Raw genomic sequence first — 24,911 nt, 5'->3', positions numbered from 1 at the left:
AATTTATTTTTGGACGGAAGAGGGAGAGGAGGAAGTCAATTTATGGTTAAATTAGAAATTTTAAGTTTTTTTTTTAAGTATTATTAGTATTGGATATTGTTTTATATGTTAACGTGTCAAATTAAGAAAATTAAAAAAATATTTAAAAAAAGAGAAGGTGGGATAAAAGAGCATGTTGGGAAGGCGAGGGAAGGGTGAAGAGAGGTACATGATAGGGGGTTGGGGGTTTAAAATAGACAACTAGGAGGGTTGGGGATGGTGACAGAGCAAGAGGGGAAGATGAGGTGCCAGCCGAGGGAGGAGGGATTTCTTCTTCCCTGTGAGTACTTGCAGGCATTTGATAAAACTAATAGTAAACTGCCTGGCTGGTGTGTGAATGATGAAAGAATCACAGCAGGGTGAGCCAGAGAGAATGGATTTCTATATAAACCGATTCCCCTGGTGTGTAAAAAAATATGAATTTGTAAATTGACCAAAATATAAACTTTCCCCCTCTTTCATCATATAAAGAAAAAAGGGGAGGAGTAAGTTAAATTAGCTGCCTCAATTCCTTGAGAATTTTGCGTACCCTAGAAGGGCAATATTTCAGGTGGTCAGGTGGGATTTCCAAACTGCCTCCCCTCTAAGATTTCTCACAGGCCCCCTGCCTTGTGGTGTATAAATAGCAGCTAAAATAGTCTAGTTAAACATTGGAAATAAAGAACAATAACTAAAATTGGTATTTTTCAAGATGATGTGTACTTTGTAGGAAGGATAACTTGTTGCAATCAATCATGAGTAAAAACTGGAGACCCTTTATGGAAATTTGAAGAGGTTTTAAAAGATCGTATATGCAACATCTGTGGTTTGATTTCAAATGGTGGCAGTGACAAGAACACAGCTAGTATCAATCCCCTTAACTACTTTTGGGGATCATTAGGTGGCCTTTCTTGGGCCAGATTCTGTGCAGGGGCTTCTAGCTGCTGAACCCCAGTTGAGAGCTCTGTTTTTTAGGGTTGTCAGAACTTCAATGGCTTATTGGTTCTTGTAGGTTATCTGGGCTGTGTGACCATGGTCTTGGTATTTTCTTTCCTGATGTTTCACCAGCAGCTGTGGCAGGCATCTTCAGAGGAGTAACACTGAAGGACAGTGTCTCTCAGTGTCAAGTGTGTAGGAAGAGTAATATATAGTCAGAAAAGGGGGGTTGGCTTCCTGTCCTGAAAACCTCCAGACTAACAAAGACTACAGTCAACAATAGCCATGCAGATTAGCTTTGGATTTCACACATTAACAGATCACTTCAGGATACAATGGTTCCATATTAACATACCACACCCTCATTAGCACATTATCTGGATACTTACAGGACAATGATTAGCACATTATCTTTGATACTTTTTGCAGGACAATGATTCAGCTCAACCCTACCCCCTTTCTGACTATATATTACTCTTCCTAGACACTTGACACTGAGAGACACTGTCCTTCAGTGTTACTCTTCTGAAGATGCCTGCCACAGCTGCTGGCAAAACGTCAGTAAAGAAAATACCAAGACCACGGTCACACAGCCTGGATAACCTACAAGAACCAATGAACTCTGACCGTGAAATCCTTCGCCAATATTTTCAATGGCTTAGTTCTTAAAACAGGAATTTTGTATCATCATAAACATAGCTTGCAAAATTCTCCACATATTTAGAGAAAGAGCCCTTGAAACCTTCGTATGGGGCTCCATTTTGTTGCAAATGTTTACAACCATTTGGTCAACGTGTGCTTAACCCCCCCTCTCTTTCTCTGGGAATCTACTTACTCTACCTGGTTACAAACAGACTCATTTTACTTTGGAAGAAAAAGGCAGGGAATTAAATGCCTCCTTTCTGCCATGCCAGTGAAAGCACTGGAGTGCTCCCAGGTATGAATTTGGCCTTGACACAGCAAATGTTACTGTGGTGAAGAATCAGTAACCACTTGTTTTTACTGGCTCAGCTTGGCATACTAATGCTTTCTTTCTACTAGCACTGGATACATTTCTCTGGAACGAATTACTCAATGAAGCAGGTATCAGGTAACGATGACAAAGATGGCAAGAGGCTCAGGAACTTGTCTTTTTCCATTATCGCACTCCTGTTAATTTTCTTTGAATGAAGCTTCGACTCTAGCCCTCATATATTCCCAGTTATATGGCTGTAATATGGTGTTTTCCTTTTCTTTCTCCCTATTATTTGTCCATTATGGTCTTTGTTGATGTTGCCTTTTGTAGCTCCTTGATTTAAAAAGAACAACACACACACATCAAACAAAATAACTGACACCCACTGTGGCTTTTTCACAGACATACAGGCCCCAGAAAAAAAAAATACCCCTCTGAGCCAACTGTAACTTGGATCTTGCACAAAACTATTAACTGGCTCTTGCTTTGAGAAGGTGGCTGTAGTGGGATTAAATGAGTCAGAAGAAAGAGCTCCTACAGCAATCACTGCCAAGACATTTGCACTGCATCCATTTGTTCCTAATTTCTATTTAAAAATTGCAAACATCTATTTATTTCACAAACTTGCACGGCAAAATTGCTGGAATGTACTTTGTTAGCCTCCGTGTTAAACTCAGTTGTGTTCATTTGAGCAAGACAGTCAGGGCGGCTGATGAAAAATATATTGTAGAAGCCTCAATTATATTTTTTCTACAATCCACAACTGTTCCTTGAAAAAGCTGGTTAAATGCTGAATAGCTGAATCTTTTAATTGCATATATTTTCATCGTTTTGTTCCTCGTCCTTTTAGCTGCATATAAAAACAAGGAGCAGAAATCTTGGAACCAGGCAGAATCGTAAAAGACTTCAAGGATCTCGTCAAAAGTTAAACTGTACAAATTGCACATTTTTCATGGAAGTATTAGCTTTTAGTGCATGCCTGGATCCAAGTATAATAGATTATCCTAAAGTGGGAAGGAATGTATGCCTCAAAATTAGCAGAACTAAGAGCTCAGATCGTTTAGCAAAGCAATATGATCTCTGCACTTTCAGGCTATTGCTCTTGAAGGTAACTGGAAACACTATATAAAGCTAGAGGCCTGGGAAAAGAAACAAATGTTAGGAAGAGTGTTGATTTAAAGCAACCTTAAAATAAAGGCAATTACAGCGCAATCCTAAACAAGTTATGCTCTTCAAACCAGTTGACTTAAGTGGACTTGGAAGGGTATAACTCTGCTTAGGACTGCAATGTTAGAAAATTAGATTTGTGGATAGCGGAATATGCTCATTATCAAGCAAGCTGGCACCAAAGAGATATCATTTATTTATATTTCTAGACCACTTATCAATAAAAGTTGCTGAGACAGATGTTCCAAAATCACCCTGGAGTGGGTGGTGCCGTCTTCCAGAACAACCTTTTAATGACACAAATCCAGAGGAATAGCTGTGTTAGTCTACTGCAGCAAAAATTAAGAAGTGAGATCTAGTCCACAAAAGCTTCTCCTGGAATAATATCCTGTCAGTCTTTAAGATGCCACTAGACTCCTCTTTGTTTTTGTGAATGATATGGTAACAATTCCGACGTGAAAGTTTCTTTGTTAAATTTAAGCTGTAGAAGATCTCCCCCATTGCTTTGGCCTGCCTTTTATACAAGAACCCTGAAATACGTTTTTGGCAAACATTCTGTTTGCATTACAATCATTATCTGATGCTGATTAGTTAATTTATTTGTTATCAGATATGGATCCCTATTAAGGTTGCCAGGTCCCTCTTTGCCACCGGCGGGAGGTTTTTGGGGCAGAGCCTGAGGAGGGCGGGGTTTGGGGAAGGACTTCAATGCCACAGAGTCCAATTGCCAAAGCGGCCATTTTCTCCAGGGGAACAGATCTCTATCGGCTGGAGACCAGTTGTAATCGCGGGAGATCTCCAGCTAGTACCTGGAGGCTGGCAACCCTAATCCCTATATTTCCCAAAAAATGGCACTTTATGGCCTGGTGGCCAAGAAAATTAGAGAGAAGCAAATACAAATATAAAAATAAATATAAAGCTGGACAGAATTGTATGGGGACATTTTTTTATCTTTCTTATTTTTTAATGATATTGGTTTTAAAATTGTTATATTGCTTTTATATTGTAATGGCCTATGGTCTTATACAATAAATTTGACTACTACTAAAGGTAAAGGCCCTCTGTGCAAGCACCGGGTCATTCCTGACCCATGGGGTGACGTCACATCCCGACATTTACTAGGCAGACTTTGTTTACGGGGTGGTTTGCCAGTGCCTTCTCCAGTCATCTTCTCTTTACCCCCAGCAAGCTGGGTCCTCATTTTACCAACCTCGGAAGGATGGAAGGCTGAGTCAACCTTGAGCCGGCTACCTGAAACCAACTTCCGTTGGGATCGAACTCAGGTCGTGAGCAGAGATTGGACTGCAGTACTGCAGCTTACCACTCTGCGCCTACTATGTGGTGTTAAATTTAAGCAGTCTTTTGGATGGTACAGTGGTGAGAAGTATTGCCAAACTGGAAGCGAGAGGTATGGTACCTATGGCACAGGGGGTTCTCAGCCACTGTTGCTATTTTGCTGTGATGTCAGCTTGAACAACTGAGCTGATTATTGTGGCAGATTTGGAGTTCCTATGATCAGCACATGGGCCCAGACTCCCATTTGGACAGCAATTGTCTGGAACTCTGCTTTAGCATACAAGTCACCAGCAAATCAACCCATTTTGGAAACAGCTTTGAAAACAAAAGCTGCCATCTAGCACACAGTAATTCAAACTCAACCCCTGCTGATTTTAATGGGACATAAGTAAATAGGTGTTAGACTGCAGCTGGCAAATCCCGAGCGCTGGAGGTCTCTGGAATCTCTTCCTACGAGAACATTCTTCACACATTTTGGGAATCGCAGATACGGCTGAGTTCAGCTATTTAAAAACATGCCTCGTGCATCATGTTAAAAAAACATAGTACGGATGAGTAGAAAAGATGTTGCCTCTGTGGGGTGTGCCTGGTAATGTCTAGATTAAACTGCCGCAATCTGCTCTATGTGGGTCTGCCCTTAAGAAGTGTTTGGAAACATCAATTGATATAGAATATTGCAGCCAGCATGATGACGCCAGTGGATTGTAGGGGCCATATCACTCCAGTTTTGATCCATCTACACTGGCTCCCAGTTTGTTGCTGGGCCCAAGTCAAGGTGCTGGTGTTGACTTTTAAAGCCCTGTATGGTTTGGGACCAGCATACCTTAAAAACTGCCTACTCCTATATGAACCTGCCTGGTTGCTATGGTCATCTTTTGAGACCTGCTTTGGGTGGCTTTGCCTTCTGAGGTTAGGCATGAGGCAACCCAAGAGAGGGCCTTGTTTCATGCCAGTCATAGCATGAAAACTGTGGAACTCCCTTCCCAAGGATGTTTGTCTGCCGCCTTATATCACGGTCTTTCGCCAGCAGGTAAAGACTTTTTTGTTCTGATGGGCATTCTCTCAGTGACCCTTCCTTCCTGCCTTATGTTTTAAATCCCGGGTCTGCATTTTTATATATGTATTTTGCTTAGGGTTGCCAGGTCCCTCTTCGCCACCGGTAGTAGCTGGAGTTCTCCCGCTATTACAACTGATCTCCAGCTGACAGAGATCAGTTCATCTGGAGAAAATGGCCGCTTTGGCAATTGGACTCTATGGCATTGAAGTCCCTCCCCTCCACAAACCCCACCCCCCTCAAGCTCCACCCCAAAAATCTCCAGGCATTTCCCAACCCAGAGCTGGAAACCCTAATGATCGTACCTGGCTGAACTGTAAACTATGCTGTAGGGTAGACCTTTGGACAGATTATGCTGATGTCACTTGAGAGATTCCACTTTTCTTAAATTTAGCCATATTAAGGATTCAGTATAACTGGAAGGGCTACCTTTCCCAGTACAATCTAGGCCTGCATTTTGTCCCAAAAGTTGAGAACACTGACTGCTTGGGCAAGGAAATTCTCTGTGGCATCTTCTATCCTTGTGGAATTGGCTACTAAGCAATATGACAGCCGATTCGTCATTGCTCCAGCTGAGAGATAGTGCAAGACATTGCTCTTGAGAAGGCCTTTGGGTTGAAGATGGTTTAGATTTTGTCCTTTACTGGCTTTATGAGGGTTTATTGACTGATTTTAGCTATTTATTGACTAATTTTAGCTATTATTTATCCAATTTTACAAACAGCAATGCTTGGAGTATTTTTGGAAAAGACACATAAAATAAATATATAACAAATAAATAAATAGTATTCTTCTCGCTGTCTGTCTTTAAATTCCTTCTTGACAATGTTGAATACTTCATAATTTGAGTATTTACTTCATGCATAGATTTTTAAATGATACGTTTTTTATAATGCATCATTGCATTGTTTTAAAACACTGGTAATTGTCTTGAGCTTTCATGGACAGTGTGAATGAAACCTCTGAAAAGACTAAGAATATTGGCAAGGTTTATGTTATTTCTTGTTAAACTCACAGCCCCAATGCAAACTTGAGGAGGAGTCATGAGGGGTTTTTTGGTAGTGTGTGACACACACTATTATAACATCGTTTGAGTGACACATTCTGTCGGCATCATCACTGATTACAAGACAGATTTGCTTTATAAACCAGTAGAGCAACAGTTGATAATGTACCAGAGGTCATGAAACACTGGTTTTTCAGAAATGATTGGTGATCATTTTTGCTATGCATTTTTTGTGATCCGAACTCAAGTAAGCTGGTTAGGCTCTAGTTTTTAAGAAGCTGAAAGTGGTTTGAGAGAGGCTTCAGTTCCCAGACCCATAATTCTTTGCACATCTGCTTACATAGGTTTTGAAAGTTTTGAAACAAAACAAAATCCCACAAATGTGTTTACCAGAGCTGAAGTAGGAGAAGTGTATGCATCACAAGCAGCAATACCTCTTCCAACTTGCCTTCAAATATCTGAAACAATGGGGTCTGACTTCAGCCTACAAAACACCAAAGTTTAGGCACTCCAAATCAGTCTTTTGGAGTGGGGGGAGTTATGGGGCTGGATTGAAACAGTGGAATTGGATTCAAAGGAGCCCTTCTGTTAGCAGAAAGATTGCTTCTATGACCTCTTCACACACAACTTCAAGATTTGGATCCAATCCTTGAAATCATTCCCCACAATTTAAGGTGGATGCAAAACAATTTGAACAAAATTATGTGTAGACGGTCTTGCCTGCTCCTGTATGGCATAACTAGTTTAGAACTCAGTAAATAACATATTCAACTACCGCTGCAGGAGACAACAAAAGGAAATACTTAAGGTACCATAATCATCTTAGCCTTTTTTTTTCCAGGTCACTGTAATCTACCCAAAGATAACTAATTGCACAAAGTAAACATTCCTCTCCAACCACAAAAGGAATCCATTACACAAACATATAATTCACAGTCATTTTTAGTGGGCTGTAAACAGTTTGGAATGAGAATAAAATGGGACAAAAATCAAAGTGAGCATTTTGAAATGAAAAAGTGTTTTCTACAAAAGGTCAGTCCCTTTGCTTGGCAAACTATGCAGAAAAGCCTGGGAAAATGTTGAACACACAAGCAGTAAGGGGATTTTAAAGCCAACAGCCTCCCTGTTTCTTTAAACAGACATTGGAACCTATAACTGGATGCTGTCAAACAAACGATAGCAAAAAAAATATAACAGCTGCTAAGAAGTAAAGTTGAGAGATAAAGTTTTTTTTTTTTTTAAAGCAAGAGACCTTTTCAAAAGTGGACTAAAGGTCTTTCTTAAATCTCTACACAAGGTTATGGATCTCAGGAAGACTTTTTGGCAGGGAGTCAAATATATAATTTTGTATATAATTCCTGCCACAGGGTCTTGGGCTTGAGAAAGAAAATCAACAGAGATGCAGTGTCCAATTAATAATCTATCTTTTATGCCTGCAAAGATTGGCAGCCAGGGTTTGGGAACAGAAGACGAACAGCGTCATCTGATTTCATCACTGGGATTCCGAGATAAATGCAGTAGCCTCATTCCCTCACATCAGCCTGAAAATCATTGGACCACAAAGAACATGGCCAGCACCATGCTAAGAAGTCTTCTCCAGAAGCAAGTCCTTCCAGAAGCAAGCAGTCCAATTCAACTCAAAAAGCTGCAGCCTTAAGGAACAGAACATTCCATATAATAAACTACCCCCATTAAGTAGAACATCATTTTTTAAAATGAGATGTGTCCTGGAGCAAATTTCCATGGAAGTCGGGCTTTCTGGTTCGCTAAACCATGCCCTTAATCTTAAAGATAGGTAAAGGCGGAACCAGACATAAAGTAAATGAGTGGCTGCCACATAAAACAACTGCCACATGTCTCCTCTTCCTCCTTTCTTTCTCCATTATATAGGGTTGCCAAGTGCCAGGTGGTGGCGAGCAAACCCCCGCCAATCCACCTGGCTGCCAGCCGACCAGCTGAGGGTCGGAAGGCAATGTGTGCATGCGCACCTGCCCACCGCGGTACGTCACTTCCGGTTTACAACCAGAAGTGCTGCATCGCAAGAGGTCTTTTCCACTCAAACTCCAGTGTTCAGCATCTTTCGCTAGCCTAATCTCATACTGAGTTTTAGCTTTTCTAACACTCTCCCTACAAGCACTGCTTATTTGTTTTTATTCATCCTTGGTTTTAAGGTCCTCCTTTACGGTTGCCAACCTCCAGGTGGTTGAAAAAAATTGTGCATCCACTATGGCATAAATTTAACCCTTATAACATAATAAATCAAAGCACAGCTTCACAAAATCAAACTATATTCACAAAGAAGTATTTATATACAAGTATGACAAAATTACAAGTGCATCCTTATTCTTTCAAGCGATGCAAAAAGTGGCCTCAATATTGTTGTTCATTCACAATAATAATATATAATAATATAGCAGTCCAAACAAATGGGTGGTACAGGTTTCCTCCAGGTGGTGGCTGGAGATCTCCTGCTATCACAACTGATCTCCAGCCTATAGAGATCAGTTCCCCTGGAGAAATAGCCACTTTGGCAATTGTACTCAATGACATTGAAGTCCCTCCCCGCTCCAAACCCCTCCCTCCTCAGTCTCCGCCCCCAAAATCTCCAAGTATTTCTCAGCCAGGGGCTGGCAACCCTACCCTCCTTCCATTTCCTAAACGAGTCTTATTTCTCAAATCTTTAGAGAGCTGTTTATGGAGCCACCTGAGCTTCTTTAGGCTAGGGTGAGCTGGTGCCATCCAGCATTCCTCTCATTGTCGGGTAAATGCAGGGGCCAGGCAGGATGCCCTCTGGGTTTTTCCCTGGGAGATGGTTGGGGTAGGGGTTCAGGAAGGCCTGGGTAGTGGGGTTGCTCTGCCTCCCTGTCTCCCTGTCCCACCTGAGCACTGCCCCGCCAATCAGCTGATCAGCAGGTCAGCTGTGTGGCAGGAAAATGCAGGATGCCACTTTGTTAGGGTTGCCAACTTCCTGGTAGTAGCTGGAGATCTCCTGCTATTACAACTGATCTCCAACCGATAGAGATCAGTTCACCTGGAGAAAATGGCTGCTTTGGCAATTGGACTCTCCCCTCCCCAAACCCCACCCTCCTCAGGCTCCACCCCAAAAATGTCCTGGTATTTCTCAACCTGGAGCTGGCAACCCTATACTCTGTCAGGGCCCACTAGAAAGGTGTGGGCTGCCGCTTCCCTGTTGTTCCTTTCTTCGGGGGCCCGTTTTGTCTCTTTGGCTGTGTGGCCGAAGTGTGGGGCCGGGCTGACACCCAGTGCTTCTGCTCCGCCTGCAGCCAGCCCCAGACAGCTGGAGTATAAATAACATAAATGAATGAATGCAGAGCTAGTATCTCGCCTTTTACACAATAAGCCCTCTAATAAATATATATGGAATGGCATCTGTCAAAAATATTAAATATTTATTCATTTTCTTATTGCAACAGCTTGCTATGAGTGGAAACTAAATCTTATGATTAATCCTAGAATATGGCAACTCAGGAAATTTCTCGGCAGAGGTCTTACATAGACTGACTGTGCCCATAAATGCTGGATTTGATTTTTTGCACAGGTGTAGATCTAGAAAGTGTGGTCAAGTCTGAGCCAGTACCTTGATCAGATCATTTCCTCCTAAAGGCCAGCTTAGGATTTGTTTCCTCCCTCTGTAAGGGTGGCAAACGTATTTATGCTTGCCTGTGGAGACTTATAGACCCTACTGGTTTCCAGAATGCTCTGTGGGATTTCTCTGGACCTGTCAACACTTTTCTTGATGAGTTTACTGAGGGTTAGAATACTAACCTTCAGGATGCCATCGAATGAATTCCCCCTGATGCCCTCTGTGCCCTCAGGTGTCCTCTACCCCTTCGTTTTCCAAGGAACTTAGAAAATCTAAGAGGTTGGTGAGACAGCTAGAGTGAGTTGGCAGCAAATCCATGGTGAGAACATGCTATACATCCCAATGGAAAGCCTAAGAGGTGGTGTTGGAGACAGTGAGAAATTGTATTTCTTTGCTTCCATCACGGAAGGAGAGGGGCCGTGGCTCAGTGGTAGAGCATCTGCTTGGCATGCAGAAGGTCCCAGGTTCAATCCCCGGCATCTCCAGTTAAAGGGACAAGGCAGGTAGGTGATGTGAAAGACCTCCGCCTGAGACACTGGAGAGCCGCTGCCGGTCTGAGTAGACAATAATGACTTTGATGGACCAAGGGTCTGATTCAGTATAAGGCAGCTTTGTTTGTGTGTGTGTGTGTGTGTGTGTGTGTGTGTGTCCACTAGCTTGTGTCCAGCCCAATTTTTTAGAGTGATTAGGCAGCTGATTTCCCAAAAAATGGAGTTTCAATTCGATACTGCTTTTACTCTGAAAGGTAAAGGTAAAGGTCCCTGTGCAAGCACCGGGTCATTCCTGACCCATGGGGTGACGTAACATCCCAATGTTTACGAGGCAGACTTTTTTTATGGGGTGGTTTGCCAGTGCCTTCCCCAGTCATCTTCCCTTTATCCCCAGCAAGCTGGGTACTCATTTGACCGACCTCGGAAGGATGGAAGGCTGAGTCAACCTTGAGCCGGCTACCTGAAACCAACTTCTGTTGGGATCGAACTCAGGTTGTGAGCAAAACTTGGACGGCAGTACTGCAGCTTACCACTCTGCGCCACGGGGCTCCTGCTTTTACTCTTAGCTGTGACTTATTCGTGGCCTTTTTTGTGGATAAAATCTCAAAACTTCGCCAGGACCTCAACACCAACTTTGTTGAGAATAGTGTGCTGGAGGCTCCATGGGCCTTATCTGGTCCTGATTCGAACCACTTTCATCTCCCCTCCCTGGCGGATGCTGACAGTACCCTGGTTGCAGTGAAACTAACAATCTGCTCCCTGCCCCTCCTGGTCTTGTTTGTGGCTTCCTAGAGGCACCTGGTCAGCCACTGTGTGAGCAGACTGCTGGACTTGATGGGCCTTGGTCCGATCCAGCAGGGCCTTATGGTCTTAAGTTAGTAAAATGCTGCAGAAGGCAACCCTAAGTAGATCTACTTAAGTATGTTATTCAAAAGGGCTTACTCCCAAGAAAGTGCCCTTAAAACTGCAGCCTTAGAATCCTTAAAAAAATACATTCTTGTTACTTACCATCTTCACTGGTTTATAAAACAGTCAAAGAATGTGTGCTAACATGAATAATAGCAAAGATAGGCAGGCAATGCTTCACCGCTCTGAGCTCTTGCCTCGTGTTTATCCAATGTCAAAACAGATTTGAATAGTTATTGGTTTATCCTGGTAAAAGTTGAGTTCAGCCTATCTGACTGATTCAATTCAGTGTAATTGAATGTTCTGCCTTAGGTTATCTACTGCCTGTTCCCATGTTAACACTTGCTCAAGTTGGTCACTAGGTGTTACAAACACATTCAGTGGTATAATAGAGTTACAATATGCAGAAATCTCCTATTCAACCGATATGAGCAAACAAACTGCCTCTTGCCTCTATTATGCAAAATCATTTGGCTATTCTAGCTGTAAGGTTAGGCTAGTAAGATATGCTCTTCTTAGAATTGTGCTTTGCCTTAAACAGAATATATGAAACGTTTCTGTGTACAGTTACAGTGTACAGACAGGAGGGCACGGAGAAGCACAGCTTCCCCTGAGCAGCCAATATGCCAGCTGCGCAGAGTATTTAGGCCGTCTTACTAAGACTATGGAAGTAAACATACAGTTTTCATTAAATGTGCCTTTCCCATAATTGGTACATAAGTATTTCCCATGACTCTGCAGTTGAATAACTTGGCTGGAGGCAGATCTGGCCATTAGGAGAAGGGCTTCAAATCTGTTGAGTCCCAGCCATGCCGGGAGACTTGGCACCTCCACATGCCGCTTCCTAATACCAACCCCAGTTTAAAATGTCATCAGAAGCTTTCATAAACATTGGATTTAGCTTCACATAAATTACTGCTGTCCGACGATAGCCTATGCCAGATTTGAGAGAAAACAATTCGTCAAGTAAACAAAGCCGAAGAAAATGCAAAAGAATTGTGATCCAAGTCCACAGTAATAGAAAACTGCGTACCAAGTACTGAGTTATAAATACAGTGATAAAATGGGATTTTTATCACATGCGCAGAGATTAGTATTATATACATCTCTGCTGGCTAAAACCATATGCTGGTTTAAGGTTCCAGCAAGCAGTCAGGACAAAGCACACAAATCAAAATGGAACAGTGACAATAAGCTTTCACATGCCTCTTTATATACTAATTTCATCATCATACCAATAGCTACCTCCTTCCTTGAATGTCTTTTTAATATTTTAGCAGTGTGAGCTATGATATTGCCAACCTTCCATGACCACTGTCTCTCAGCCCCACTCTACCCCCTTTATAACATGGTGATAATCATACTGCCCTATCTTGCAAGGTTGTTGCGGGGATCACTAAAATTATGTATGTAAAATGTTTTGAAGAGGAAAAGCACTGCAGTATGTTATGGGCATTATAATTTCCATTATTAACATTATGTTGCTGAAGGACTTTATTTCCACTTAGCGCCTCTTCTCATGCAGATTGGTGTGCCCTTTTCAATGCATTGCTATAATATCTTCATGATCCACAACTAATCGGTCTGGACTTAATCTAACATCACACTCTATTCCCAGTATATTCAAGGCAGGATTGCAGCACTTAAAGTAACCACAAATCATGTTGCAGTAAAGTTGTAGTAGTATTTGTTTAGATCTGTGGCTGATTCAACAAGTACACCCCAAACAGGGACAGAGAGATCTGGCTACTGTGGTAAATGCCTAAGTGCATGGCTTGTTGCTACTGCAGGGGTAATAAAACTTTGTTGGCCCAATTGGTAAAAACAAAATGCAACGTCTAAAAGGGAACACACTGGTGTGCCAGTAAACAGGAAGGGGTGGGGCAGAAACAAGAGTTGCACTTGGAGGCATGCTTGGAGCAAGCCAAGACCAAACAGCACTGTCAGCATAGAACAGATTTGCCTTATCTCTGCAGGTGGCTGTGCAGGTCTGGGAGATGATGATGGGCATAAGCCATGTCTGTTGCCTTCTCCTGTACCACTGGCTCCAGCAGTACCGCCAGTGCAGTGTTTGCTTGAGCAGAGATCTGGCCCTGGATACCAAGCAAAATAGTCTGATGTGCTGCTATGACCATGCATGCTAGGGGTGGCCTAACCCCCACTACTACAATATATTATCTGTGGGGCTTCCTTTGCAAGCTATAGCTGGTTGAACATGAAAGATGTAGAAAAGCTGGGATGTGTACAGAGGAGGGCAACAAAGATGGTGAGGGGTCTGGAGACCAAATCCTATGAGGAAAGGTTGAAGGAGCGTATGTTTAGCCTGAAGAGGAGAAGACTGAGAGGGGATATGATAACCATCTTCAAGTACTTTAAGGGCTGTCATATAGAGGATGGTGCCAAGTTGCCCCAGAAGGTTGGACCAGAACCAATGGGTTGAAATTAAATCAAAAGAGTTTCCATCTAGACATTAGGAAGAATTTTCTAACAGAGCGGTTCCTCAGTGGAACAGGCTTCCTAGGGAGGTGGTAATCTCTCCTTCCCTGGAGGTTTTTAAGCAGAGGCTAGATGGCCATCTGTCAGCAACGCTGATTCTATGACCTTAGGCAGATCATGGGAGGGAGGGCATCTTGGCCATCTTCTGGGCATGGAGTAGGGGTCACTGGGTGTGTGTGGGAGAGGTAGTTGTGAAATTCCTCCATTGTGCAGGGGGTTGGACTAGATGACCCTGGTGGTCCCTTCCAACTCTATGATTTTATGAGACAGCCACATTAATTTATAATATTAGCAACTATATAACAGTGGTCCTGTATGAACACAACTGGTTACCTATATGCTTCTTGTTTAAACCCAAGGCACATTACTTACCATTAAGGCCTTCAGTGGCATTTGCTAGAGATATTTGAGAAAGTGTTTTATTTCCCCCCACTCCACTTACTAAGAACAATTACTGATAATTGATTGGTGGATCCATCTTTTATAAAGCAGACTTGTGTTTTCGGTGGCTCCCGAAAACAGACACTGGAACCAGATACCTGTTGATTCCTGGGATCCAGGACCTCTGTGTTTTTAAGAGGGGATTAAAGATTCACCGATTCAGACAGCCTTCTAGGTATTTGTTGCCCGTTGATTATAGTTTGATGACTACAGATGGGTTTCATCTTTTGGCTAATGTTTGTTTAAGTGATGTTATTGCTTTACTGCATCAATATATTGTACTGTATCAGAGGCCAACTGAGGCCCACAGTGTGGCAAGAGTTAGCATCCTGGCCGGGCGAACTGGAGGGGAAACCTCTTCCAGTGAGGTCCACCGGCCAAGATCCCGCCCCCTGCCAGGCCAGCAGAGCATGATTGGCAGGGCACAGGAAGGAGGTCAAGGAAGGCCAGGGAGGCTGGGAAACCCACATGTGCGCAGAGGCCTCCCCGGCCAATATCCAGCCATGCTTCCAGACCCGGTGAGGCCAGCCAGCATCACCTCCCTCCTCGCTCCCTGCAGGACTGCAAAATGGCTCCCAGGTAAGCCTGGGGCCTGATGGCATATCAATGTTATCTGGCTTTAGGAACAGTGAATGTGAAAAGCAAACCTCAGACTAAAGAAATATGCATACAATAAAATAAGAGCTAAACATTCTGAGATAGTAATTTTTAAATGTTTGCCACAATACATATCATAAACCATAAAGCTAAGTTGTGAAAATAAAACCAATTTTCTGAGCAATTGACCTCCATATTTTCATTCCATATTCTCCTTCTCTTCATAACTAAAACTATTTACACTATAAAGGGGCTCTTGTTTAATAAACATGCTCCTTTCTTTCAAAAATTATGCTGCTTATTTCTGTTTTGATATTGTTTTATTTCATACCTACCTAATGTTCTGGGAATTATACTTTCCCCAATACTCTCTCTGCTATACAAGTAAAACATGAATTCCCAGATTAGATAATTCTGCACGAATGTTATTGCATCTTTCACAGTAAAGCCAGATAATGATTAGATAAAAGCAGTGTTTTGCTTTGTGATTAACTTCATGGTTGTTTTGTTGGTGTGGTTCTATTGATTTTAGACTCTCACTCACAAGATGCCAGGCAATGGGACTGCCTGTACTTTTTCTAAAAACATCTGTATCTCGCATATGATTCCCTTAAGAGGTTGTAAATGTGCAGCAGCAGAGGGATAAAACTTTATAATTTTCTACTCTCTTTCTCCCTCTCTGTATCTGTGTGTGTATATATATATATATTTTCTGTGACATCTGTCACCCCATTGATTGCCAGGGTTGATTTGACTGATCTGGCCGGCTAGGTGGGTGTCCCCTACCTCCCACACCGCTCCATGTGCATCCCTCCCAAAGCTACGCGCTCAGTGGAAGAGGACGACCATCCCAGTTAGAAGGAGTGTACTGTTCTTCGGTCAAGGGTATATGATAGCTGCGCTCCCCTGCTAGAACCTCCAAACAAGAACAAGGTCCATTTGTAGGAGAATGTAGGGATATATATATATAACTTTTGTTTGGTAACTAATTTCATCTTCTATTGAAAATTACCTGGAAGAAAGGATGGAAGAAAGTATGTCTGCAGAAGGAGGGAAAGGAACGTAGGGAGAAAATAAGGAAGGAAACTAAATTTATATATTTTACAATGGTCTCAATATGTGTGTATGTAAAGTGCAGTCAAGTTGCAGCAGACTTACAGCGACCCCTGGTGGTGTTTTCAAGCCAAGTGATTAGGCAGAGGTGGTTTGTCATTGCCTTCCTCTGCAGAGTCTTCCTTGGAGGTCTCCCTTCCAAGAAGTGACCCAGCTTAGCTCCCGAGATCTGATGAGACTGGGCTATACTATACCATTCCACATCTGGTCTCAATATACCAGTTAAGTAACATGGGTTTGAACTGGACCAGTAAACAAGAAAAACACTCACACATACACACACACACACACACACACACACACAAGCATCCATTTAACAATTACAAAATAGCAAGAGACCCAATATGGCTACTTAAAAGATACTGTGGTGAGGGTTAGAAATGATGGTGATTTACCAAAAAACCAAAAAAACCCAAACTACTAGCATAAGTTGTATGTGAGAAAAATAAGGAGGGGGAAGAGGTAGGTAGGAAGTAAAAAATGGATTTTATACAAAAGTATATTTTTAGCTCCAGAGGATCCCTAGGGAGTAAATTGGAAATGTTAATTTAACAGCCTCAGTTGTAAATACAGCTGGAAAATGGAGGGAAGAAAGATTAGGAAAAAATGTTGACAGTTAGGTTACTCACCTCGTTGTTCTACAGCTTTTATGCACACCTTCACAAACTGTGGGACCGTGGCGCCATCGCGTTCACACACATTTTGCAAACAGGAACCAAAAACTTGATCTGGTGAGGACAAAAGAGAACACCAGACTGAAAGAACAGCGCAGACAGTTTCATTAAATTGGAATACCTTATACATATACAAGGAAGCAGTTTTTGTCCCCATGAAAGTGGCTCAGTTGACTCAAGTATTTTGAGCTTGCCACAAATTACATACAGGGGAACAGTTTTAAAAAATGGTTAATCTCTGCTCACGACCTGAGTTCGATCCCAATGGAAGTCAGTTTCAGGTAGCCGGCTCAAGGTTGACTCAGCCTTCCATCCTTCCGAGGTCGGTAAAATGAGGACCCAGCTCGCTGGGGGTAAAGGGAAGATGACTGGGGAAGGCACTGGCAAACCACCCCGTAAACAAAGTCTGCCTAGAAAATGTCAAGATGTGACATCACCCCATGGGTCAAGAATGACCCGGTGCTTGCACAGGGGACCTTTATCTTTACCTTTAATGTTTCATGATTTTTGCATTTTTCTTGATACACTGCATACACATCAGGTTCATTACAACACTAACCGCGCAATCCTAACTGGGGGAGGGGGAAGGCAATAGGAGCCGGCACTAGTGGTACTTGCGCTAGCTAAAGGGGCACCAACGCTGGTGCAGGTCTACTTATGCTGGCTCTAGGGAGTTGCAAAGCAGTGCAAGCCTCAGGAACTGTCCAAGCCTCGCCGGCAGCATTTTTCATGGCGTAAGGGCTCAGCTTCACTGACACGCTCAGACTCCCTCACCACTTTAAAGTGCACATCCAAAAGAGGAAGAGATCTTTTGCCAGTGGCCGGTAAACTAATTGAGCTGGAAAATATGGAGAGGGAAGGGAGGGGAGAAACACAGAAGAACAAGGTTTTTTCCCATCCTAACTCTTGCTGAAGGATGTTCAAGCTTCAGTTGTTTTATAAAACTAATTGTTTCAAAAAGCAATGCACAATATGAAAAAGAAGGAGCCCAGTCTTACTATTTTCAGTTTGTGATTGCGAAGTTTGACTAAGCGGCAATTTAGTTTAGCTTCCAAAAGCTGCCATAAATATCTGGTATGGACTGGGGCTCTGGGAGTGAGGAAAGGGAGATTAACTCTGCCCCTGTATCATTTCCCTAGTCAAAAATCCACCCCCCATGCTTTTAGGCCTATGGGGGGAATCGGCAAGTATCCATACTGTGCCCTTCTTTTTCTCGACTGAGGCTTAAAACAATTCAGAGGTCATTTTCAATGAAGAAAATGACACGGGGGTGGATAGTTAAATGCCCCAGCTCCTATCTATATCAGGACTCCCCCATATATACTTTTTTATGTATTAAATGGAGGAGAGGAAAATGATGTAAGCCACTTTGAGTCCCTATTGGGGAGAAAGGTAAATTATAAACAAAGTAAAATAAATAAATTTATCAGAGATCCAATCACAGATTTCTAATATTCCATGTTGTTTGGCCCCAAGAGTACACCACAGTTTTATGGCAGGTTAACATCAATATGCAGTGCAGCACCCTTTAGTGGGGAAAAGATGAACAGCTGGAGAACCATGGCACAGAAAGAAAATGCTTGAGGGAGTCCCAGGGCATCCTTATATCTAATTCGCCACATGCCACTAGAAGTAAATTGATAAATCCTCAGATCAGGGCCATGTATACAGAAAGGAGATCTTTCTTCCTACAAACTTAAGGGAATGTTGCAGATCGGCAGGGAAAATGAGAAACTGAGCAGCGGAAGCTGAGAAAGGCACCACCACCACCACCACTGGGCAAGCTACTGAGGCATGGGAGCAGGCTAAGCCAGCAAGTGGGGCGCTGGTGGGGAAGCCAAGAAATGCAGTGCCACAGCCACCCCGTTGTAGGTAAGCCAAGTTGGCAAACCACACCATCAGTGAATGACACACTGGCCAGGAAGCTGAGAGAGGTGCCGCCACTACTGTGACTCCCTCTCCCTCTTGCAGATACCGGCTTACCAAGTTCTATAGCTCCCCCATCCCCCACCGTTTCGTTTCCCATAGTATTTCTTCCAAGATTTTGTATGAAGCAGGCAGCTCACATGTAAGCTGATATTTTTACTTCATTGTAAGGGAAAGACTGTATTTTGATAAGAAAAAAATTAGCCCTGACCCTTGACAACACTTGTAAATTGTGTTGTTTACAAAATGAATTTGCGTTTAACTACACAATACAGCTTTTTTGTGCTTCATAACTTAAAACCTCTGGCCAGCCGAGCACATTTATCATAAAGCTTGTCAGCATAACCAGGTTAGTGCTCTCAGATTACAAATTAGGTTTATCCTCCTTCATCTCTGCTATATATTTTTGACAAATTATGAAAAGAGCACTCTGTAATGGGAACTTTGTCAGCAGAATCAAAATGAATCAAACCTATGAGGGAAACCATTCAATAGAGGCAGTTTAAAATGTTTAAACAATGTGGCTATAAGATCATCATTTAAACTAAGAGATAGTCTCCACATATCTTTCTAGCAGAGCGTGACACTTTGAAAATTGGGGTAGAGTCCTTTGATAGTGCTTCTGTAATCAATGTTTCTTGGCAAAGACTGAAATAATCCTGGGAGAACATGGATAACTAACTATATAGTAGCCTGCACAACACTGAGAACTGGCATATTTACCCTTAGAGTGGTTTTCCCAAAGGGCTGTCAAGTGGGAAGCTGTGTTAAATGCTCCTTCCAAAAGGATCTATGTTTCATCTTCCAACACATTATGAATGCTTTGAAAATCCTTTCTCAAATAATTTTATTTTTTCCAGGAAATAGCATCGTCTGGTTTGACAAAAAACCGAGGTTGTCAGATTTGGGTTCTCAGCATACTCAACCATAGCCACATGAACACATGAAGCTGCCTTATACCGAATCAGACCCTTGGTCCATCAAAGTCACTACTCTCTACTCAAACTGGCAGCGGATCTCCAGGGTCTCAGGCAGAGGTTTTTCACATCACCTACTTGCCTAGTCCCTTTAACTAGAGATGCTGGGGATTGAACCTGGGACCTTCTGCATTCCAAGCAGATGCTCAACCACTGAGCCATGGCCCCTCCCCTGTAATGTCTAAACCCAGCTGCACAGAATTGGGGTCAAAAAAAGCAGGTAACTCTTGGACAGGGGAAAAAACCCAATCCATTTGATCATTAGAATGAAAGTGGTTTGGTAAGTTGGTTAGAGCAAAGGAACTGGTAGAGGGTCAGGGATGAAAGATGAACATGTAATTAAGATAGTGGTGCTCCATAAACATGACAGCATTCCTCTTTGTTTAATGGGCACAAAGTTCTTGCACAAATACTCCAATGAGAATTTCACTTCCTTTCCAGAATGCGAGTGGAGGTTCTTTCAGCCAAGCCTCCCACTGAAAAATGGAGGACAGGCATATTGTATGGGAATACTTGTCTCCTTGGATACCTTGTGTGCCACAGCCAATGGACAGGAAAGGAAAAAGCCATTACTTAAAGAATCTCCACCTCTTACAGTCAGTTTTTTGCTAGGTGTTTCCCCATCCTCCTATTCCAGGGACAGGCAATATGGGGATTAGCTAGTTACTTGCAGGGGCTGAGCAGCAGTTAGTTTGGGTTCCATTAAACTAGCTGGGGCAGGACTCCTTTTTTTGCCTGCTTTATACTGCTTCACACCTGGGGTGGTTTAGTTGAAAAGGTCTAGTCATAAGACTGGTAAAGCCCTAATTAGGCTGACAAGAACTGTGCAGATTCTTTAATGTGGATACGAAAATGTGGTAAGTACTCTGAGGCATTTAATGATGAAAGAACGGCATTCAACCAAGCCTGTTGCTTATTAGCCACTATTGCCAGAGGGATTTGGAGTACTGAACAGGATAAGCTGAACCCAGCTACTAAAAAGCACAAGGCAAAGTGGGTGAGGCTTAGCACAGATTGCCACGGGGTTTTTTAAGGTGAAGAAAGGTGAGGCATAGCTGCAATAAAGGTAAAGGTAGTCCCCTGTGCAAGCACCGGATCATTCCTGACCCATGGGGTGATGTCACATCCCAACATTTACTAGGCAGAGTGTGTTTATGGGGTGGTTTGCCAGTGCCTTCCCCAGTCACCTACATTTACCCCCAGCAAGCTTTGTACTCATTTTACTGATCTCGGAAGGATGGAAGGCTTTGTCAACCTTGAGGCGGCTACCTGAAACTGACTTCTGTCGGGATTGAACTTAGGTCGTGAGCAGAGCTTTGACTGCAGTACTGCAGCTTACCATGGGGCAATAGCTGCCTCAGATTTTGAGCCAGGATGGGGTTGCACATATGCAAGTAGCCTTAATGGGCTACTCGTTAGAGCAGAGTTCCCCAACATGGGCCCATGGGTGCCATGGCACCCACCATCACCTTTCCTGGTTCCTGACAAGTGTTTTTAGAAAGTGGGTGGGGCCAAGTGGGGCTTTTGCCCAGGAAGGCTTCTGATCAGCCTTTGAGATTTGATTGGCTGTGTAGATTTTAAAACCATTGCTTTGGCGGCAGCTGCCACCACAACACAAGAACCTTTACGGTGTGAAGGTAAGCTGCAGCAGCCATTTTGTGGTTGCTGCCCACCACACCTCTGAAGGTGAAGTCATAGATAGCAGGGCTTGTGAGGCAGATTTTAACTAATAGAAACATTAAACATTTAATGCTGGATCATAAGGGAGGAAGTGATCCCTAAACTGAAGCCATTTAAGGCTTTAAAAGTAAGAACTAGCACTTTAAATTGTGCCCAAAAATAACTGGGCAGCCAGCACAGATCTTTCAACACCAGAGTGATACGATCCCCATATCCCACCCATGACAGTAGCCTGGCGACTGCATTTTGGACCAACTGAAGTTTTTGGACCATTTTCAATGGCAGCTTCACATTAAGGACACAATAATAATCCAATCTGAATATGATCAGAACATGAATTACTGCTGCCAGATCATGCATTTTGAGGAATGACTGTAGCTAGAGTATCAGCCAAAACTGGTAAAAAGCAATACATGCTCTGACACCCCCCCCTTTTACGCTCTTTAGTACCCACTCTCTCAGCCTATATATGCTGAGGGAAAACATTAGCCTGAGTGTATTTGTGAGATTATTTTTCTCCTTCTCCAGTCCCACACCTTATTTTACCTCAGAGAGAAATTTGACACAAGAGGCTTCTTAACATTAACAAACAGGGAAACTTTTTGAACAGTATTCACAAGATGGATTTTTGGGGGAAAGGCTGAATTGGAGGGAAAAACTCTAAATCACATATATGTACACTAGATTCCTTCAGAGAGATAGCTTAGTTCAAATGTTACTCAAGTTGTCTTTAGCTTAGATGTTTTCACAAGTTAAGTTCCTTCAGTTCTTGGTTTTCAAGCTTAGTTCTGTTCCTCAGCACTCTCACAGATTCAGTTTCACAGACTCTGTTCCCATCCTAGCTAACAGGAATGAAGAGACTTTGAATCTCTTATTCCCCAGAGAACTTCCAGAAATACGGGGAATTTCCAAATTCCCTCTTCCAGTTCTCACTGACTACCCCACACCAGTGGCAGTAATCCTCCACACCACCCAGCAACTGGAATAGCTCTGCCCCAGAGACTAATTCCCCTTTGTGACCTAAGAAAGGGCCCTTTTTCATCCCGTTCTCAATCCTGTCACTCCACAGGTTGTGTGTACTACTAGTTTAGACTATACAGAACCCATAGGTTCATGGAGTTGTTCACTGCTGCCTGTCACGCAGGTTCACCAGCTTAGAACCTTTCACAGCTTCTTCCCCGACTTGCTACCAAACTCAGAATAGTTTCTGTCTTTCAGAGTGTCAGCTTTCTGGCTCTGCCCACTCTTGGTTACTTTTGGTTTGCTGCAGATAAATCCCTTGTCCATCACACAAGCCATGGAGGAGACAGGATCCAGCAGCATCCCCAATGTATGAACCTCTCCTTCAGTGAGAGTGCAATTCCTTTCAGGTCAGCCTGACTCCACAGTCCCTAAGCAGTTGTATCACTGACCAGCAACATCTCAGTCTTGTCTGGATGGAATCTCAGGTGCCATTAACATCTCCAGGCACCTGATGAGGACTTCTACAGACCCACTTGACACAACTATTATGAAGAAATAAAGCTGGGTATCATCCATGTTTTGGTGACACCTTTACTCCAAATCCCCTTTTGATCTCTCCCAGATAGAACCCTGTGGGAACCCACAGCATAAATGTCACAGGGCTGAGGAGCAGATCCCCAGCACCACCTTCTGGAGTAGCCTGTCAAGTAGGATTGTAACCACTGAAGCACAGTACCCCTACACCAAACTCAGCCAGCCTCTCCAGATGGATACCATGGTTGACTTTATCGCATGCTGCCGAGAGGTTCAGGAGAGTCAACAGGGACACAAGTGGCCTGACACTCTCTCAAATGAAGATCATCAGTCAGGGTGACCAATGCTGTTTCCATCCCAAACCCCAGGGTGAAATGGGTCTAGATAATCTGCCTCCTCCAAAACTACCTGAAATGGCATAGCCACCTCGCCCACTGGGTGGTAGTTGTTTGGGTCAGTGTGGTCCAGAGAAGCTGCCTTCAAGAAGGGACTAGATGCAGCTTGCAGGTTACCAGTTGCTCATCTTTACAAATGTGAGTGATGTGTTAGAAGCCTGCACCCGTCACGTTTTTCTTCCCAGCTTTAGAAACATCAAGATTAGCTCTTTAAAAACATTTCTCTGTTCTATGTATAAATGTTGGAAGCTTACTATGACAAGGAAGCAACAAGAACATCTTTTCAGATAATGAAAACAATAACGCTCCCAAGAGAATATAGAAAGCAAAGGGGCCTTGTTTGATTTATGAGCAAAAAGGCTCTTTAGAATGCCACTTTTTTTTGTAACAGAGGAAGGGGTAGTGGTGGTGGGAGAAGATGTACACAACACTGCAAACCTCTTGCTATGACAGTTTATGTTTTCTATCCAGCTTATTTAGCTCAAATGTCTGGGAAATAGACACAATTACCACCTTATGGAATGCTACTTAACTTTAAATGCTCCCTCCTGAATACAAACCCGCCTCATCCCCTCAAAGTTTATTCCAGTTTCTCAGGAATCGCTCCCACAATAGGCTTCAGAAATGTACTTGTTCATCATTTGAAAAAAATTCAAGTAATGAAATGTATTTATTATAGTAAAGAAAATTCCCATACAAAAAGCTGTTCACGAGAAGTTGTTAATAAAAAAAAAAAGAAGAGGAAAAGGGGAAAAAATAGAGCTGCATTCTATGCCCTTATACAGCTTTAATCATTCACTCCTTCAGCTGTTATCAATTTAAAACCAATGAAACTCCCACACGGAGTCCATTTGAGCAGTCAATTTTAATATCTTGAGGCATCTGTAGTTGTTCTGAATTGGCTGCAAAAGCAGAACTAACAAGTTAAGCTCTAACCATAAGTCTACATCAGGCTGGTAAACCATACATCAAACACCGACAGTTAGTCAATACAGTTGTATGAAAAAAAACACACGCACCAACAACCATTTTTAAGACGAGCGATATATTCAAAATGCGTTCAGCAACACAGTTCATGTTACGCACTGCTGATATATGCTCATAAAAAACCAACCGTTTGAGGTAGGAGCGGACATGACATCTTTGTATGCGGATATAAAAGGAGACATGAGGGGAGCATGAGATAGTCGTTCTGAAGTTCTGAGGCGTATAATAGTACGATTATTGTGGCAGTGAATGGCCCATCCAACTTCAAGAAGCCCATCAACTTCAAAGCAAAGTTTACTGTTATAAACCACATTAAATGGATCCCAGCGATACTGCAGTTTATGTAAGCTACTGGTTTTATCTGGCTGAAAACGGCACAAAAACTAATATGTATAAATTCATTTATTTGGGTTTTATCTGTAATATGTAGTAGCTATGTAAGCAGCTTTGATCCAACAGGAAGGTAGGATATAAATACTTTAATAAATAAATCTTCAAGGACTTATGGGCAGTGCACACAGGTGATCCCATTTTATCCTTGCAATAACTGTGAGAAGTAGGTTAGGCTGAGATATTTCCTAACCCGGAGTTGCCAATCTTATCTCCTTGCCATCCAACAGTCAACTGAATCTTTATCTGCCCCCTGCCTTAAGCTTTCCCTCTCCCAACTCAACCGCCTCTACCTAGGAAAACTA

The 24,911-nt window shown here is 42.7% G+C and overlaps 1 protein-coding gene across 1 annotated transcript in view; it reads right to left on the bottom strand.

Moving 5' to 3' along the window:
* The window catches only part of ARHGAP15 (Rho GTPase activating protein 15), a 509,635-nt gene that overhangs the window by 193,199 nt on the left and 291,525 nt on the right, over positions 1 to 24,911 (bottom strand). Inside the window, exon 9 of the mRNA XM_056861406.1 lies at positions 16,710 to 16,808. Coding sequence (XP_056717384.1) covers positions 16,710 to 16,808 — 99 coding nt within the window. The remainder of the gene's footprint in view (positions 1 to 16,709; positions 16,809 to 24,911) is intronic.

The sequence above is a fragment of the Euleptes europaea genome, chromosome 15 (assembly GCF_029931775.1).
Source record: "Euleptes europaea isolate rEulEur1 chromosome 15, rEulEur1.hap1, whole genome shotgun sequence".
Classification (NCBI taxonomy): domain Eukaryota; kingdom Metazoa; phylum Chordata; class Lepidosauria; order Squamata; family Sphaerodactylidae; genus Euleptes; species Euleptes europaea.
The sequence above is the reverse complement of the archived record's forward strand: the minus strand, read 5'-3'. Positions and strand labels throughout refer to the sequence as shown.